This window comes from Tympanuchus pallidicinctus, unplaced genomic scaffold (assembly GCF_026119805.1).
Source record: "Tympanuchus pallidicinctus isolate F22 unplaced genomic scaffold, pur_lepc_1.0 scaffold3, whole genome shotgun sequence".
Lineage (NCBI taxonomy): Eukaryota > Metazoa > Chordata > Aves > Galliformes > Phasianidae > Tympanuchus > Tympanuchus pallidicinctus.
In genome coordinates, this window is record NW_026294747.1 from 50,542,886 (window position 1) to 50,562,747 (window position 19,862).

The 19,862-nt window shown below is 40.0% G+C and overlaps 1 protein-coding gene across 2 annotated transcripts; it reads left to right on the plus strand.

The window, feature by feature from the left end:
* The first annotated feature begins 609 nt into the window (after nt 1-609).
* CUNH14orf180 (chromosome unknown C14orf180 homolog) lies at nt 610-18,782 on the plus strand. 2 transcript variants are annotated; one of them, XM_052693864.1, is made up of 6 exons: nt 610-779; nt 7,722-7,822; nt 8,618-8,725; nt 12,403-12,529; nt 14,592-14,618; nt 17,303-18,782. In XM_052693864.1, the coding sequence occupies exons 3-6, from the start codon at nt 8,708-8,710 to the stop codon at nt 17,500-17,502; spliced, it is 372 nt and encodes a 123-aa protein (XP_052549824.1). In that variant the 5' UTR covers nt 610-779; nt 7,722-7,822; nt 8,618-8,707; the 3' UTR covers nt 17,503-18,782. The 2 variants fall into 2 exon arrangements, with proteins under 2 accessions (XP_052549824.1, XP_052549823.1); XM_052693863.1 differs by lacking the exons at nt 610-779; nt 7,722-7,822; nt 8,618-8,725 and adding an exon at nt 9,761-10,041.
* Nucleotides 18,783-19,862: the final 1,080 nt, after the last annotated feature.

Genomic DNA, 19,862 nt, shown 5'->3' on the forward strand with positions numbered 1-19,862 from the left:
AACAATCACACCTGGCATTGAGAAGTTTTCTTTTTCCAAATGTGAGTGATAGGAAATTGCTGGTGTAATGCCAAGTACGGGAGAGTACAGGAGAGGGTGCGAATGCACAGCAGTCCTCCCTCAGTGGTCAGCATGGCTGTTTGGCTTTATTCCACCCTATTTACAAATTATTAAACAGATTGACCACCACTTCATGTTTTGAAAGAAGACAAAGAATCCATTTTTATTACTTTATTAACCTTTTTTTTTTTTTAAATTTAGCCCAGTAATAAAACTACTCAACTGTGTGTTAAAATCTCGATTAAAATTTGCTTTAGCTCCAAGTGCCACACAGAGAAATGCTCCAGTAGTTAGATATCTACATTGGCTTTCTGGTAAAAGCTTTGCTCTGCTATCAGATTCTGTTATGCGGTACATAGATCCCTGCTTTACAGACAGAACCATTTCAGGAGATAGTTTGAAAGCTTTCAGGCTCTCCCAATGATTGCTTTGCTTTTCTTTCACGGCAATTACAGTCCCTTGATTTAATTTCAATGGAAACTTTAGTGTTTTAGACCTTGCCCATGCAGCTGAATGCTCATCTCTGGATCTTATTTCCAGTCCTCAGGAGGACAGGTTTTGATGACCTAGTCTGATTACAGCATCTTTGACAGCTTTAAAGGAATTTGCTCGAGGGAAGGCGACAGCTGCTGCTCTGATGAAGGATTTTTCTGAGCAGGCCTCCCAAGCAAGACGTGTCAGGATGAGACGCAGCCTTCGCTTTTCATCACGACCAACAGGTATGTCTGAAAAAGGTTTTGTGCTCTTCCCTGCATAGGCCAGTGTGGAGAGAGTCTCCATCATAAAAACTGCTTCACCTCCTTCTGTTAAAACTCTGCAGCTTCCCTTACATTTTATGGAAACCAAGGGCCAGGTCATTATTCTTATGCATTGCTGTTTTGGGCAGGCACAGTCTATTCACCAGTATCTGTAGATTTGTAAGGCTCTGGTCTTAAGCAAGACTATGAGCAAATTTTTTTATGATTAATAAAATGATTTGAAGTCTATTAGGCTTTTTTGAATGGAATCAGAATAGACGTACTATGACAGGCTGCTCCTTTAGAGCCTGCCATTCCATTAGTATTGAAAACAATGCAGACAACATTTCAGATCCTTGACCATCCCCTTTGTACCGAAAGGAGTTCTGGACACCTCACAGTGCATGGATCAGGAAAGCTCTATGTGCCTGTCAAAGAGCTACCCACAAACCCAGGAATCTCCATCCTGCTTATATAAAGTGCTTGTATTGAATGGAAGTAAACTAATTGTTTTGCAGTAAATATTCATTACAGTATCTGAAATTACAAAAATGTGTGTATTAATCCTGGAGCAGATGCTTTGTTTATTTGAAGAGAAAAATTTGGTTGCTCCTTTTGGGTGTGTACACTCCTAGGGCCAGAAATGCTACTGTATGGCATACTGGGCAGGACCCAGATTTGGGGAATTCATCCCCAAGGCATCACCAGTCCTGGCTTTGAGCAAAGAAGCTCTCCTGGAAATAGGTGATTTGAAGGACTGAGGACTTCTTAGCACAGTATATTATACTGTTCAGAGCCAGCCCATCTCCTCTACTACATGCTGCCCAAAATCCAGCATTGGGCTGTAAAGTTATGATGACGAAAACCACAAGTGCCACCTGACCATATTCCCCTGCTCTTTCATTCCATATTTTGCTTCTTTAAGTTGCATATCTCTATAAAGGCAGGAAGCAGTGCTGTTTCTGTCTCTTGCAATCTTTGATTTCCTCTTGAACATGACAGAGGTGAAGGTGTCCTTTCTGAGATGTCAGTGGGGCCTCCTTCCTAAGTTAGTTTGAAAAGATCCTCTTCTCTTGTTGTCTCAGATGTGCCTTCTGTAGGTGTGTTAGCTGAAACATTTTGCATCCAAGAAAACTTGTATGCTTAAAGAAAGCATATATTTCTCAATATGATCACCTATTTAAATCAGCACCTGGTTTGCCACCAATCTTTAGTAGCAGCCAAGTCTTTAGCACTTGCTGTCACCATGTGACTGTTCAGTCTGGAGAAGACGAGGCTCAGGGCAGACCTTACTCTCTACAGTACCCTGAAAGGAGGTCGTGGTGAGGTTGGGATTGGCCTCTTATCCCAAGTAACATGAGAATGAGAGCTAATGGCTTTAAGCTGTTCCAGGGGAGGTTCAGGTTGGAAGAATTTATTCTCAGAAAGAGTGGCAATGCATTGGCAAAGGCTGCTCAGGGAGGTGGTGGAGTCACCATCCCTGGAGCTGTTCAAGAAATGTAGAGATGTGGCACTGAGGGACGCTGGTCAGTGGACATGGTGAAGATGAGTTAGGGCTGGACTGGGTGATCTTAATGGTCTTTTCAAGCCTTCGTCACTCTATAAATCTATGACAAGCCTCTCAGCACAGCCCCGTGAGTCCAGGCCAGAGGGGCAGATGAGGGGCTTTGTGATTTAGAAATGAGAAACAGGTATCTTATATCCAGAGACTGCTGGATATGAAGAAAATTCATTTAAAGAAAAGGAAGTGTGAAGGAGACAGATACTTTCTTCTTTCATGTACTGCAAGCAAATTGTATTATTCAGAAGACTATGCTTTGTGTCATTGCACTGTGAGTGCAAAAATGCTAGAAATTCACCAGTTGTAATAAACTAGTGACAGCAGAAAAGCCAGTGGGAATGTGACAGATGAAATTACTTGGCTGTTGGGAAGAAGCCAGTAAAACTATATAGCTCAAGAGAGCAGAGTGCCAACCTTGCAGTCAGATTGTGCCCCTCATACTAATGTGACTTCAACCAGAGGAAAATAGAAATTATTTTTCTAGTCAGACAATAAACTTGATACCTGTGTTTGGGGCTCTACAATTCCTTGCCCCAGCCCCTGTTTCTTATTACTTCACTTAAACAAAGAGTAAATGCTAACAAAATTCCATTTGCTGAAGTATTTTTGTAGAGAAGTAATTAGAAAGGCAGCTTGAAGTTTTATAGCATCCCATACTAATAGCATTTCATTTGGACCATCAAAAATGTCCATTGTGGAAACTGACACCATTTCTCAGATCTACAAATATCTCTGCAGCAAGTGACAGAGTTTGCCAAAATCAGGAGTGTCAGGAAGAGATGTTTCAGTCCTACAGCTTGAGGGCTGCTGAGCTGGAGTCACAAAAGCAGGAGAGGTCTTTTTCTGGACAAGAATGACATCACGTCACTATTATCTTTACTTCAGAGCTGGAATGATTCCTTTGTCTCAGTGTTGTCCAAAAGGGATGTCATTTTTTCCAGCTCTGCAATACACAGGGAGAAATACTAGCCCTAGGTAGGAAGCATAGGAGCATTCCAGTGTCAATATTTGTACCTAGAGATGTTTGCTACAGCAGGTGTGATGTCTGAAAAAGAGAAGGCAAGGCACTGAACAAGATCTGCTTGAGTCAGAGAATGGCCATATAGCCAAAATCATGACAGAACAAGAGTTTAGTTTCAATCCTTCCCCCTTCAGACACTATTAATTCACAAACTCCATAGCTATCCTATGAAGCTTATTTCTTCCTTTTGCATTTTCCTAGCTTTAACAGAAAAAGTATTGTTATTTTCACTTTTTCACTGGGGAAATTGATTGAAAGGCATCATACAGTTGAGATGATGAAAAACACACTGATGAAAGCTCTGCATTAAAATTAAAACTTAAAAAAGACGATTTATTGAAAAAGAACTGATTCTCAGAAACATACTAATTTAGGGCAAGTCATTCCCAGGTCCTGCACCAAATTCCTGATAAGAATGAATGAGAGGGAAAGAAAAAAGTAGAGGAAAGGCTGTGCCTGTTACAAGGCAGCTGGTTTACACCTACAGCCCATTTACAGATCTGGTCTAAACCTAGCAGTGATCAGGGCTGAATCCAATTCTCCAGTAAAAGTATGTTCTGTTCTCAGCAACCCCTTGTGAGGCACCAACTTTGTCCTGACATAAGCAGGTTTCTTGGACACTGCTGCCAACATGCTGAACAATGCTCTGCTAGGAACAAAAATTTTCACTTGCTTATCATCCTTGTCCCAGCTTAAATTGAGATGCAATTGAATCTAAATTTCAGAAGCATTTGCCCAGATTTGGAAATGGTACCAATTACTCTTTGTTCTAAGTACTTGTTTTACTCTGAAAACACTAGCCCCCAGGGCATTGGGATGAGGAGAGAGTCTTACATACTAATTACAAGAAATTAAATCCAGAACAAATATCAGCTTTAATAGACTCTAATATACTTAACGAAAGCGTAAAGTGACTGCCAACAACAGCAGGATATGCTTCTTGTTTTTTGTATTATTCATCATTTGGTATCAGTGTCCAAGCTCCTTCTGATTTGCACATATTTTAATCATTTGGGCTTTTCTTATGCTTCAATCTCTTCTTCTCTCCATTTTTTTCTGTTCTTTCATGTCACTAATCTAATCTAATCCCCCTCCAAGGTGACACCACAAATGGAGCTAAAGAGCATTAACATCAGGGCTTTCAAATCACCTTATGCAGCAGTGCTTGTATCTAGATGCTTTGCAGCTCCCCTGGCTTCTCCCTCCCCACTGCTGTAAGTCCCACTTGCTGCCCTTCTCAAGACCAGTCTGACATTAACAGCTTCCAGGTTTCTAAAATCCATTCAGGACAGACCGTGGCCAGGAGTAGTCAACAGGAGTCTTTTGATGTCACTTGGATTTAGCTAATGCTGCTAATCCCCATTTTAGGCTATATACTGCTGTTATCCTATCCTGATTTCTCCTCTGGCCAGAACTCAATTGGGGAAATGAGGAATCATTACAGAAAGCCCTTACCAACACAACAGAGAGCACAAAGCAATTGTGGCTTAAATAAAGCTCCTGGAGATAATTCTGCTTTTGCTGCTTCTGAGGATTTTGCTTTTCATGCTTTTTGCCTCCATTTTTATTTTATGACAGCTCAGCCATCTACCTGCTAGCAGCGGGTTCCTCCTCACCTGTCTCCTGGCTGCTGGTAGCTAGGCTGCTGCAAGGAGAACTCAATTCCATTCCTTTCTATTGCTAAAATATGATAACACTCAGTTAAAAGCTGACTCAGAACGACCTCACCTACTTCAGCTCTCTCTGTCTCCCACATTCACTATCAGCAGGACTGAGTGATGTGGAAACAGGCAGCCAACAGCAGGTATTAGCATTTGGTTACTTGGTAACTGTTATTCAATCGATACATGCTTTACATTGTAGATCCCAGTGGCAGGATGAGCAGAAAGAAGGAGAAAACCTCAAGTGGAATAAACCTAATGATTTATGGGATATTTCCAAATTCAAAATGCGTGTTGAATCACAAATAATGACTTGCCTGTAATCTCAGGAGCCTAATTATGGAATAGATGTGGAATCGTTCTGTAATTATTTAGAAAGTTTGTTTCAGCAGCACAGAAATTCCCACTCTGTTTACTATACATCATCACAAGTGCACTGTGGCTGTTTGTAAAATCTACCTTGAAAGACAAAATGAATTACAGAGGCAATTTTAGGAAATGGAAACATGGATCCACACTTTTTGCAATTCAGTGGATTCATGCCAGGGATGAATTGAGACCAGGTTCTTCAACAGAGTTAAATCATTTCTAGCCAGTCCCAACAGAGCAGAAACCTCACTGCCCTGCAGTGGGGGCCTTTTCATAATGCAAAATCTACGCATTTTGTTGGGTGTTAGCATCTTTGTCTTAGAGAATGCTCAGCTCAAAAGCAGTATGAGCCCTTGCATGTTGGGTATTTAGAATAGATGCCACAGCCTCAGGAAGATGCTCATCACCCAGAAGTATCTGCTACATTTAGATATACAGCCAGGATTCTGCCTTCAGAAGTAAATAGGAAACTGTAATAGTATAGAACTATAGGAAAATGTAAACTGATTGCTTTCAGTGAAACTGGCTACACACACACCAAGCATTGTAAGACCAACTGTCCATTCATTGTTTTGTCTCCACTGTGTTTCATTTTTCAAACTCCTCAGAAACACCTCATTTTGGAGTGACAAACAAAAGAGGAATTAACAAGACCATTCTGCCACTGAACACACATGGAAATGCATGGTCCCAAGGACTGATTTTTGTCTTGAGATTGGGATTTACGCAGCGCTTTCTTTCCTGGAAGGTCTGAGGTTAGAAAAAGTGCCATATGACACCTCATGGGTGTTCCTCACTTTTCAGCAGTAAATCTGTTCCTCCAGAGGCAGAAAAAGGAAGAAGGAACACGGCTAATGATGCTCTGTGGGGCAGTTCACCTTTTTATTTCCTGATGTGTTCCCTGACTGATGGAAAATCACTCTTGGCAAACACAAAACTTACCTTGCTGCCAAAAGGTGCGTCTCTAAATTATTAATCAAGAGCACACCGAACCACGAAAGGTGGAATATTGAACAAAGGCTCAATTGACACTCTGGAAGTTGAAGAAGATATGGAAGACTCACTTCTAATTTATTTATTCCTTTTCTGTTCTGTTATCCTGATATGCTGCTTCCAGTTACCTCTGCACCCCGCATTGTATGGTATTACGTGATTTTGTTTTCAGATTGTTGGAGATAAAGTTACTTCATTATTAATATACATGCACCATGCATATCCATAAATATTGAATATATACTTGTGTGTATAAACCTCCTGGAAGTGTTAATAGTTAAGATAAACTAAGTCCATTATCAAAATGAGTGACTATTTCTATGACCCTATTTGCAATAAAACCAGATTCAATGATATGAGAAAATTGCTAGGTTTCAAAATAATTGAACCAGACCACACGAATCCCCACAAAGGCATCATTTACAAAGTACTTTGCTTGTCTAAAATATTTATTCCTGCAGAAGGGAATGGAAAAAGAATTCACATGGTTACATAGCTATCCTCTGAGCGTAAAATTGTTTTATCATGTTATGTTTATTTCCTAAACATCTTCCATTGGAGTATTGAGTGAAAATACTGGCTGTGCAGTTAGTTCCTTTGTGTGGACTGTTCATATTTATTCACTGGAAAGTCAATCATGTTTTGTTCAGGCTTGTTTTATTTTTCTGCTGAGCAAACACTTAAGCAATCCTTTTCTTCTAAAAACTCACTTGCACGTATGATGTAAGCCACTCACAGTCGGCACTGCATAGATATTTGACATGTCTGCTTTCTCTCCTATGTAATACAGGAAGTAGTGAAGTTTGTCCTCAGAAGAGGCAATTTACTGATTAAGACTGCAGTGCATTGGTCATGCTTAAGGACTCATCAGTAGTTACAGACATTTTTAGTTTGTCTTACATTAAAAGCCTGGATAGTTTTTTACTATTAAATGGTCACAGAGAAATGCTTCCAAGCAATCTACAGGCAAAGAATTACTCCCAGCAATTATCCACTGAATAAATCTGAATAATGCATACGTTCACAAAAGTCACTATCTATTTGTGAACAATTAGCAGAAAGAAATAGAGGTGACACTCATCAGCTAAATAATTCATTTATGAATTCTTTGTCCGGCTTTAGTTCTGACATATGTTGCATGAAATGACATCAAAGCTTCAAAGCAAAAGGAAATTCTTCCAACTTAAAGCAGTAATTATTTCCACATTGCAACTATTATTTGTTGATTGATTTCAGAAGCTAGCAAAGTTATTTTTTCATGGAGTTTTTCATTTTGTGCATTAAATTGTGTTTTATTCCTAATGTATATCCAATTTTAGGTTGTTAAACTGCAATCAAAAGCACTTAGTAGGAATGAATCTGTCTCTATTATGAGATTTGAACTCCTGACATCTTCATCCACTGGAACATGAGAGCCCAGGTAACTACAAATTATTCAAGCATTTACAACCATTACTATCAATAGAATTAATGCATTGTGGAAAAAGCAGTGAGAACAGTACTATTAAGTGATCATTTTTAACATTTAGATAGCAATCTTTTATGAAAACATTTATAAGATGCCTTATTATGTTTCAATTAAATGAGCAGAAAAATTGTTTACATTTAAGGGGAATGTCTGGAACTGAAAAGAAGAGATTTCTGGAGTTGAGAATTACAATATCCATTGTTTGAGAACAATAGGGAAAAAATAGATAGAACAACTATCTTTTTATGGGGGTTCTCAAGAGAATCTCAAAAAGATTTCAGATAGAATATTTTTAAAAATATGACCTCATTTTCAACAAAATTAGATTCGGTAGAAAAGGCAGGAATAGAGTTTGCCATTCAGGTCTCAAAAAGCTTCTGTGCTCATTTCTACTGTGTGCAGAAGAAGCTACAAAAACTTTTATGTGCCTTGATGGATGACTCTAGTAAAAATGAATGAGAAAATTTGTGTAGAGAAATTGTGAGTGAGATGAATACTAGGCTTTGATTTCCCTCTTCTCACCTCCACCCATTTTTCTGGCCACATTATGCACATAAATTCTTTCTATTAATTAGTAGGAAGTAATTACAACAATGGGAACAAGGAGGAGCCAGAGAAGCTAGGTTTGGAAGGTTTTGTCACCTTTCTGTCTAGGATCTACTCTCAGCAAAGTTTTGAAGAAAGAATTTTCCCTATTGAAAGCTCAGATTAGGTATCTCAAAAATAACTGCTGTGAAACATTTGCAGGACACAACAGAGAGGGGATTTTGAGATCATTTTTCAAGCCCTGTGGCTGTGAGCCAGTTGCAGCATGAGGAAAAGCCCTCCAACACCCCAATGTACAGGAAAGAGAAGGTAAGGTGATTCTCTCCAGGTAGATTTCAGATATGGTGCATTCAGTAAAGTGCCCCAGGCCGGCAAAATGCATCCACCTCCACGCTGACACTGCTTTCACTCCTGGAAAGAACAAGGTTTGAGGACACCATCTCTTACAATCACTGTAATCTCATGCAGAGACTGGTTCCTACTGCCAAGACAAGCTGCATGCCACAGGGTAGGTGTAAAACAGTGTCTTGGTCTGAGCATGCACTGGTGTAACAGATTAAAACACTGGGATCTTTCCTCCCACTCTGCAGCAAAAATTGCCCTTGTGAAAGGAGAAATGCCAGTGTTATTCCATGGAAGATTCCATCTGAGCTGGAAAATAACACAAAACTGTAGTTCCTTAGACAATTCACAGCAAATAAATAGCTCCAGGAAAAGAACAACAACAAAAAAAAGGTTCAAACTTGTGCTTCTTGTGCTTGTAGAGACAATAAACCACCATATTTCAGCAGTCATGGCAGGTAATTCTAGCTGGAAATTGTATATTTAATGATGGCCAGCCTTCAGCATTTGACAACAGGGTATTGAAGCCTGTTGAACGGTAAATCACCTCTCTTCACCATCAATAATCCTATTGTAATATCTATAGAAATGTCTAAAGTTAAAATCTCATTTTATTACTATAATAATGGATCTAATTTGTAAAACATATGAAATGAGGACATAGCTGTACTGGAGGGAGATATATGTGAAGCCACTACATCTATAACTATTTCCTGATGGCTTTTGCCCACATATTTTTGAACAGGAGAAGGGCTGAAATAAATGCCACTTGCATGATTTTGGGGATTGGGTATGGCTTCTAGAAAGGAGACCAACAGATCATGGAAAGGGAATAATCTCCACAAAAAGAATGGTCATGAATTTACATTTATGCATATGGATATGTAGGTGTTAATCCGTTATTTGCTCCATTCAGCCCTTTCCAATCGCCAGGGAAGCCCAGCTTTCCAGCTGCACATCCACTATTATCTCTACATACTATTTTTGGCTGCTGAGTACATTTCAAGCTACGTCATCCTTCCCAAGCCAACACTGGCATGAAGGGCAGAAATTCCTCTCTCCACTCCTCTGTCATCTGTCACAGCTCCCATCCCTTGGTGGCACTGCTGGCTCAGCCCTCCTGCGGAGGGATATCCAGGAGCTTCTCCCCGATCCTCCCTATTTCCTTGAATGAATTGCTTTCCAACTGAAGCTTCATGCAGGAGGCTTCATGTTAGCATCCAGAGTACATGTCCCAAGTATGCCCAGCCCCATCTTCTGATCCTAGTGCAGACCAGCTCCCGGTAAGTAACGTCTTGATGAGTGATAGAGTCCTTGTGCTCAATGCCCAGAGCTTTTCACAGGTGGGTAGTTTATAGCAGCATATATTTTCCAACCTAACACTTTGGTAGGTTTCCAGTTCTTGTCATTGCATGTTGACACTGGATTGCAAGGTGAGGGGAAAATGCATAATATTTTTCTGATGCTGTGTAGCTTTGATTTCCACAGGTTGCTAAAGCCTAGTAAATATCGTAAATGCCAAGTCTTGTTTAAGGTTTTTGCTGGCTAGGTGCTACCCAGCTATCTATCTGTTTAACATTTTTTCTATTCTGAGGTGACATTGCTGAGAGCTTTTTGACAAATCTCATATGGAAAAAAAGTGTCTTGTAGGGTTATGAATCTCTTAAAATATAAGATTTCGTTGACTATGCCACAGGAGGATACATCACAGCAAAAGCTGTGACCACTGCTGGTCTGAGCCGGGCATCTTGTGCTGTGCCTTCCTGAAACTGCTACCTTTTTCAACAAAGTAATTTAACATTCATTATGTCAGAAAGCACGTGTGCATGTGTGTGTGTATGTGTAAGACTACAGCAGAGTGGTCAGGGCACTCACCTGATAGAAGGAGACCCTGTTCTCAGTGACTGCTCCAATGAATATTTAAGCATTTCACATTAAGTATTCATTGGCACAAGGATTGGAGCAGACCTCTTCCACCCCCAAGGGAGCATCCAAACACCAGGCTGCTAGGTCATTCTTTCATTCATTCTTTCTTTCTTTGTCCCAATGAATATTTAATTATTCCAGGCCAAACAAGATAGCTTCAGAGGCAGAGATCGAGATTCCCCACTATACAGGTCTGATGACTAAGGTGTGCATATAGGAGATGTGGGTTTGTATTCCCTTAGACTTAGAAGCTGAATCCAGGTCTCCTGTACTTCGTTGTTTGCCTTCCAGCTTCTGAGTTGCTAGACAAAAAAACCACAGATCTCCACCATTCTGCCCATGGACATGACACAGAGAGGTTATGGATGCTTGTATGACCCTAAGATCACAGAAAACATCCTCACCAGTGATATGCCATGCCAAAATCTAGCTTATTAATTCCTCAAGAGAAATGAAGATGATCCTCACTCCATGGCAGTTCCTGCTGTGTGCGTTATATGCCTTCCAGTTCAGTGGCCCAGCAGCTGTGAATGCTATTTTTAAACATAATTGTCTTGTGAATTATGTAGGCAGCATAAGTATTCTCTGGAAATCCATTCTGGTAAGCTTGATCTGCCCAGCAATGTCACCCCTAAATCCCTCTCTAGCTCCATCCCATAGTGGCATCTCTTCCAAGGCCAATGTGATCAGCAGGTGTTCGGTCATAGGAATATCTAGTATGTGATGCACTGGGAAAACTACAGGTTTTTCATTGAGTAGGAAAAAGACAAATGAGGATAAAGCAGAGCAGGGAAAATCCACAGCAGAAACAAAGAAAACATCTAGGAAATAATATTTTTTCTTGAGCAGAAGGAAATGAAGAGGTGTAAATGAAGGTGTGTAGAGAAGAGTTATAGAGAAAACAACTTTATCTTAAAAATAAAATGTGCAGAGTCTCTGCCACCCACTTATGTCCTCAAAAAGTAAAAAATTAGCCATCTGTTGCTCCCCTTCCTGACAACAGTGGATGTATCTGAACTGAGATGCTTTGGATTCATTTTGGAGTTTGACGTTAGGAGCATTCTGGGTGAGAATGAGGGATTTTTTTATTATTATTTCAGCTCTGTTTTTTGTCATTTGGCAGAACCCACAGCAACCTGATTTCATTATCAAAGACTGAGTGTGGCTTCTAAGCAAAAAATAGAACAGCAACACAATTGTGATATCGAAATGCAAACAATTACCTTCTCATACCCAACGGGATGGTGTCCAAACACAAGATTGCTGAATAGCTACAGTTGTTGAAATGGCAACACTGCATCCAAAACAGAGCTGCTCATCTCAGAAAAGCACTTCAAAAGATGCTTCCAATTCATAAATCATACATTTCAAATCATATTTCTGTTCTTCTGCTCCAGTCTGTTGAGCAGCCACCTTCAATAGCACAGAGAAATCCTTTCTGAACACTTTTCTGTCTGTTACTTTAAATAAGATTTTTCCTGAGAAGACAACTTTAAAGTATTGAAGATATTTGACAGTGAATGAATGTCTATATTGCCTTATTATAATTTAAGTTATAAGTATTACAGTGATCTAACTGTAAACGTCACATCAGATGTGTTCTATATCATGCTCTTTGAGGGACATAGTAAAAATACAGGCACAAAACCTCAGAATTTCACTCAAAATTCATTACTCCAGCTTGAAAGCCTTGTTTTGTGTTTTGATCAACTCTTTAGACAGATGACAGTAGCTGCCCTCCTTCAATACTGAGGAAAAGGCCACCCGTGGACCAGGCTGCGGGGGAAAAGAGGAAAGCAGAGAGAAGGGTTCGATTTCGTGAGCCAGAAGAAGTCATTGAACATGGTATGTTCAAATTATTAGACTTCTGCCATGACTTGTCCTGTTCTTAATGTTCATCCTGTCTGTCACATCATCCTCCCCCTCTGCTTGTTTTATCTGTTATTTTGAGCCCCTCACAGAACAGAGGACAGATATCTTTTGCAATGCGCTCTACAGAAGTGCATCTGGTCCATCTGTGTGTCTGTCCTGGAGGAGAAAGTCATCCTCAGGCTGTTCTCATGGTGAACTGCCCCCTTTTGCAGGGACCATTGCAGACTGCGGGCTTAGCTGAGCATCACCCCAGAACGATGCCTTCATTCACAGAAAAGGATCTCAACCAAATTTAAACATGGTTATGTAAATCTGTGTAACTAGGATGCAATACTGCACAGGGAGCTCATTTTCCATGTTTTTGAGTAGTTTTCATGCCAAAAGACAGAAGAGAAATGTTCTGAGCCCAGCCAGCCAGGGTTAAAAATCAGCCAGGACATAGCTGCATCTGCAAAGGAGAGTACCCAAGGAACAAAACAACTAACCCAGCCACTGCACTTTCATTTGTGAGTCAAAACAACAGACTGCAGGTAGATCAACTGAGCCTGACCTCAGGCTGATGTCTAGCTCAAGGATCCAGTTTACACTTATGCGCAAGCTATATACAACTCATAATCAAATAAGAATTGTTACCTTATTCTGCATTTCACAAACAGACCCAGCTAAGAAAAATGTGTTTATTGCTAAAGAGCTAAAATACTGCTAAAGAGCTAAAATTGTAATGTTTTGATATATCAACTAGCAAAAACACAGGTGACAAATTTCTGTCAACCACCTGTTTGGACAGCTACTCAGCTTCTAAAAACAAGACTTGGCATCCATTTGTTGTGTTTGCATACAGACCTCTTGCTGGCTTAAAAGTATGCTATATCTGGTGCCTTCTAGTGCAGAAGTGAAAGCTGTTTCTTGATAAGGCTGTTGACACACAGCCTGGGCTTTCCTTTCCAAACTGAACTCACAAATCAGTGAGTCAGCCTTAAATCCTTCAAGGCACATTTAGATGTGCATGACTAGGATTTTTATGCTTTTTTTTTTAAAAAAAAAAAAAAAAACAGGGTATAAGACCTCTTCAGCTCCCTACCAGAGCCTGTTCTTCCCTCCCACCCCCCCCCCAAAAAAAACACAAAAAAAAAAAAATTAAAAAAAAAAAAATCAACATTTGGCACCCCGCAATCAGCCCAACTTGGGCTGAAGTATTGTCTCCCACTGCCTCTGACATCAGCACAGCTGTGCCTGAGCTGCAGAGAGTTGCAAGGACAAAGATACTGTCTCTTTTTCATGGAGAGAGGAAAAAAAAAAAGTTCCAACCCATAGTTTATGTTCTGTGTTACAAATAGCCTATGGTTTAGAAGGATGTATGGGGTTCGCCCATACAACATTATTACTGTCAAGATGAAAGTTTTTCCATACTTGGGCCTTTTCATGCTGGATTGCATCTGAGTCTCAGCTGCCAAGCAGAGGCAGTTCCAGGATAGCAGATGAAGATTGTGTCTTACAGCAGGGTTTATTTTCTAAACCTCATTCTTCTCTCAACTTCTGGTCTATCTCACTTCCCTCCTATAAACAATGCAGAGTAGGAAGAGTTTAGGTGTTTTGTGGGTTTTTTTTTGTGTGTGTGTGGTTTTTTTTTTTTTGGTTTTTTTTTTTTTTTTTTTTTTTTTTGAGAGAGAGAGAGACCTGACTCTTGAATTCACGTAACAGCAGAAATCTCTACCTGTGAAATCATTTTTTTCCCCCTCACCTTCCTGAAGCGCATACAGACAGTATGCATACAGACCTCTTGCTGGCTTAAAAGTACGCTATATCTGGTGCCTTCTAGTGCAGAAGTGAAAGCTGTTTCTTGATAAGGTTGTTGACACGTATGTTTGCATGGAGCAGGTAAATCCTCAACTGGCATAAGTGCATTCAGCAAGATATTGCCCAGTGTCTGTAAGGCAGTGGATAATTGCAGACACACTATCCACTGTGTCTACCTCTGCAGACAAGAGATGCCCTCTTTCCAGACATCTAAGAATGTCTTTGTTCTGTTTTCTAGTTATTTCCTGCTGTGACTACGTAGTGGGTAAGTCAAAGTTTCATATTCTAACTTCGAGCCATCCACAGCACTAACCTGAGTTTGCTTTGCAGCTGTGGGAGCACACTCTGTAAATAGACCCTCCACATATGAACCATTTCAAACTGTCAGCAGCTGTTGTTTTTTTCTTTCTCAGCATATAAAGCACAAGGTGTTGATAAGGTCAGGTGCAGTATTTTAAACAAGTCCTCAAGTAAGACAAATAGTGGAAACAAAAATGAAATCCCTGAAGCTATTTTTAATTTAAATATAATTAATATATTTTATGGCAATGAAATAGGTACAGGTTTTTCACAAAGATATGGAAGGAAAGCACCCCAAGCAAAAGAGTAGTTCACCCTGCTGACTTTCTTATGTGGGGAAGAGACAGTTCATTTATACAGCAGCAGCATGGTAGAAATAATAAAAATAATGTTTTTTCCTTTTTGTTTGCAAGGATGTTTGAGGCCAACCAGCCTCAGAGACCCACAAGGAAATGCGTGTACCTGGATGTTATTAAGATGTTGATCACTGCTAGAAGACTTGGCCAATATCCAGTCCTTTCTGTATGCAGTACAGTAAGAGGGGAAAGAGTACAGATATGCACATACATATACAAACACACGGAGCCATAGCACTGGGAGGCCAGAAGGAAGCAAATGTTATCACATCCTCCAACTGCCGCAGTTGCCCAGGAAGAGGGTTTGTACACTCATACGAACAGTAGCATCAGCTGAGGGAGTTACTGGGCTAGGAACAAGATTCTATGGGGAGGAAGGAGCTTGAACAGACTCAACAACCAGCAGGCAGCACAGAAATATACAGCCAATACAGGATGTGAAACAAAACCTCCTGTATGATGGTCCAGTGCTTTTCACACAGACAATTTTCTTTTATGTTATGTGTACAGGCACACGGCTAGGGCTGAACGTGCTGTTCAAACAAACAATATAACAAATTAAAGCTGATTTTCTATTTGTAACTTATAATTTGCACTCAAGCACACTTCTGTAGCAGTGAACATAGTTATGTGAGCATAGCTCATCACTCTTTTCTTTTTGGACTAAGCATATTCCTGTATTGAGAAGATATAATGAAAAGCCAAGTTTACATTTTAAGCAATCCTAAAATTTGACTTGGAAAGTAACTTTCACAAGAAGGAAAATTATTTTGAGTACTCAATAGAAAAGGGCTGATGTAAAAAACCATTGAGGATTACAGAAAAGTTTCACCCTTACAAAATATACTCATCAGGCAGGCCCTGTGCTTTGGAAATTTCATGTGCTTCACACTCAGTCAAGAGCTATATTGTGTAGTCCGGAAGATCTCAGCACTAAGATGGATCCCCAGAGGACACCATTCATCACAGTCTTCCTGGCCAAACATTTCCATATAAACCATCCATAGAATAATACCAAATAATCAAATTTATAAAAATTGAGGACTGTTTATGGATAATTTGCAAAATAGAAAGAAAGGCAAAATTCAAATGAATACATTATTTGCTACAAATAATTCACTCAGGTCTACTGTGGGACATTGATTTGGCTTCTAGAAGCTATAAAATGACTGCCTATTAACATTTTACCTTTTCCCAATACACTTTTTGATATATTGTTATGCGTTTCTGCTTGGTTTTACGACTTTTACCTTCCTCTCTGTACATCTGAATGACAATTTAATGGACTGCTGTGTATACCAGGGCTGGTAGTAGAAGCTAATTTAAATATGTTATAGCTAATGCTGGTTCTTTAGCCATAATAATCCACAAGTTTTATCTTCTTATTGATTATGTGCATATGGCAGGAAAATAGCTGCACATTCCGAGTTTCTGTTCAGGCATGAATTTGGTTTTATGCTGTATGTTTAATATCAAAGTGCTTTATAAAATAATACTAATGGTGCAATGACCACACAGTCAAACAGAGCTACCTGACTTGAATCAAACTGGATACACACATAAGAGCTGAGGCATCTCTAAAGAGCTTTGTGAGCATCAGCAAGCTAAACGTAGCCCATTGATTTCCACACATGTACTATACCTGACCTACAGCACTTTAAACATCTCTGAATTATATTTTAACAGGCAAGAAAAATGTTTACAGTATCCTTCCATTTAAGAGCAAATGCTGAGGATTTCTAGTATAATTAGTACACCTAGCATTTACAGAGAGGTTAAGCCTGCCAGACTTTCTGAGTGTGCTTCTCACCAAATAGAGCCTCTTCTCAGCTCTTACTGTAATTAGCAGGGATACAAAACAGCCCGAATAACAAGAGAAAAAGACAGAAATCTAGACCCTCTCTTTTCACTGAACATTTGTGAGCATTAAATAATTAGGTGAGATAGCTTAATATTCTCCTAGTATTTAACCTAACATTTAGCTTAAAGGCATAAAAAAAATAATTGCTGGAAGGAAATTTGAGATTATGCATTAGCTATGGTAATCCTTTTCTTATTGTATATAATTAAACTCTTTAAATGCACCATTAGATCTTTTATACTCACCAGCCTGCATCAGGAGTGTAACCCTCTATCACTTAACTAATGCCTACAGAAGGACTCAATGCCAGGGCCCCATGTACCCTGTTGTTCCCAGAAAAGGGGGGCAATGGCATCAGTTGGGCATCACATTTGGGAAGTGTAATAATGCTGAAATAATGCTGCTTTCTGTTTCCTCCTTACCTGTTTCTAGTACATGACAGGTCATCACCTGGATTGCCTATGCTCCTGGGGCTATCATTCTGTGTGGTACTGATCCTGGCTGCAAGTCTCTTCTACGCCAGCATGAAACAAGATACCAAAGTCCTGGAGGAGTTTCAATCCCGACTTGTTATCTTCTTTCTTCAGATAAGACACATCGCTCATAAATGCTGGACTTGGTTTACAAGGTAGTAGCGATGTCCTCCATTTGCAGGAAGGCAGCATTGATAACCACCACATGTCAGAGTGAATGTCCCAGCCCACATTTAAGGAACACATGAGTATCCACCTCGAAGAGCAAAAAAAAAAAAAAAAACAAAAACAAACACCACCCATTTTGTGCACTTTCTAGTATCTACTTTTTTTTTTTTTTTTAATATTTCTGAATGATTGTAGTAGCACTACGAGGTCCCACCAAACTGATGCTCCATTATCCTTAACAGCAAACGAGGGTCTGAATTTTGTCCCCCGAAGAGATTATGAACTGCTGCTATGAGGAGCAAGGCCAAAGAGAAATTTATTGACCTGTGCACGCAGAAGCACATTGAAAGAATTCTCCCGAGTCTCAGGTCAAAGAATTAAATACCAAACCATTTTTCTCCTCAAGCCTCCTAAGAACTAGTCCGCAAAATTTAACATAAAGCTGAACTACTGCACAAACACTGCTCTGGTGGCCAAAGTCTTGGCAAGCTGCTATATTTATATACCTGAAATGATTGCTAGTAGAATATCAGCAAATGGTTTTCTCATTTCCCTTTATGCTCCCTCCCCCCCGTGGGCAAAAGCAGTTTTTTAATGTTTCACTTGACTCCCAGGTGTGAAAAATAACATGAATAGTCATTTAAATACTAAACAGTGCAATTGCCTAACACAATACAGAGCAGCATTGAATCCCAAGTTAATTACCAAATCAGAACTTAATCCTCTAGGTTTGATTCCGTTCATAAACCCAAAATTTATGGTTGTATTTATCTTCAGTGGAAGCTTTCACATTTATGCCTGCATGTTTAATGGTATTATAGACTGTTCACGAAGGTGTTTGGTCAAAGCCCTGTTATCCTCTGTTGTAGTACCATACAGTGCCTCTCTCTGGAGGGAACCAAGCATATGCAATCTTATGAGCTTCAGCTATGTTTTGTTCTTAGAATCACAGAACTGCTCAGGTTGGAAAAGACCTTCAAGATGAAGTCAACCACAGACAGAAACAGCATGATTATTTTCCAGGCCCTAGGTTCTTGTCAAGTAATACTTGATACATGTATAAGGGTGATGGTGACAGCAGAGCCCATAAAAGCTGTAGAAAAGAAAGAAAACTGTGGAGAAGAGGGAAGAGATGTCCACAAGACCTTGGCTTTAACTCCTCCACCACAGTAATGCACCAAAAAGAAAAAGCTTTATTCCTAATTGACTTTCAAAAAAAAAAAAAAAAAAAAAAAAGCAAGCTTATCCAGGCAGCCCAAAAATTTAAACCAGACAGAAGGTAGAAGAAAACCAATTAACAGAGCCTTCACATAGAGCAGAGTGGCAAGTTGACAAATAACGAGTACCAAAAAATATATATATATTTGTAGCTATTAAGAACTGACTTGGGCAGATATTCTCATGCTGTGAAGGCAGAAGCAATTGCATCTGGGGAGCTGCTGGTCTGGAACACAGAGGGCACTGCAGGAGCATTTGGCTCAGTGACTCTATGCAAAAGACTCATGCACTCCAGCTCACAGGGTAAGTCCCCTGCGGCTTCCCTGCCTTCCCTCCACTCACCCCACTGTTGGGATAATAAAGAAGCAGTTTTAAACTTGTGTAAACTTGTGGCTTTTCCTGAAGAGTCAGTTCCTACACTGCAAGCTGTGGTATATTGCAATATAGAAAGGCAAGGTCTGGCTTGACAGGAGCTGGGTCACTTTGAGAAGGAGAACAGTACCGCAAACCTCTTGTGTGCTTTCACCTGGTTTCAGTAACTTGAAAAAAAAACAAAAAACCAAAGGGATAAAATTAACCAGGAACTCTTTTTAGGACTGCAAGAGATGATAGGAAATTCATATGCATGTTCATATGCATGGGGCCCACCTTCTTCTAGCCATGCTTGAGGTGGAAAATAACCACGCTGACCTCGCTGTGTCCAAGTTTATCAGTGTGAGAGGCCCACCCTGAGAATGGCTATCACAACCAGGTTGTCAAGGGAAATTAAGCAGGGGAACAGCTATTCCTAGCTCTGGCTGGTACAGCTTTGGGTACAGGCAATATCAGCACTTGAGTTGCCTGCAGCCTCCCGAAGTTTTTGGGAAGCTTCCTGGGCCAGGATTCTTTGCTGCAATCCAGTCAGGTATTTGGCAAAATGCAGAGAGCCAAAATAATGCATTGTAGAGTACCACCAAAGAGCCAGAAACAAAAGCTAAGATCTGTCCCTGGGAGAGCAGTGACCTTTTACAGCTGAAGAATCTGCAGCTGAGAAAGCCAGTGCCTCTGTGCAAGTGAATGAAGCAAGTCAATAGCCAGAATGGAAATAGAAGTAAAAATCATGACCTCTGGGCCTGCCTTTAATTACCAGTGCA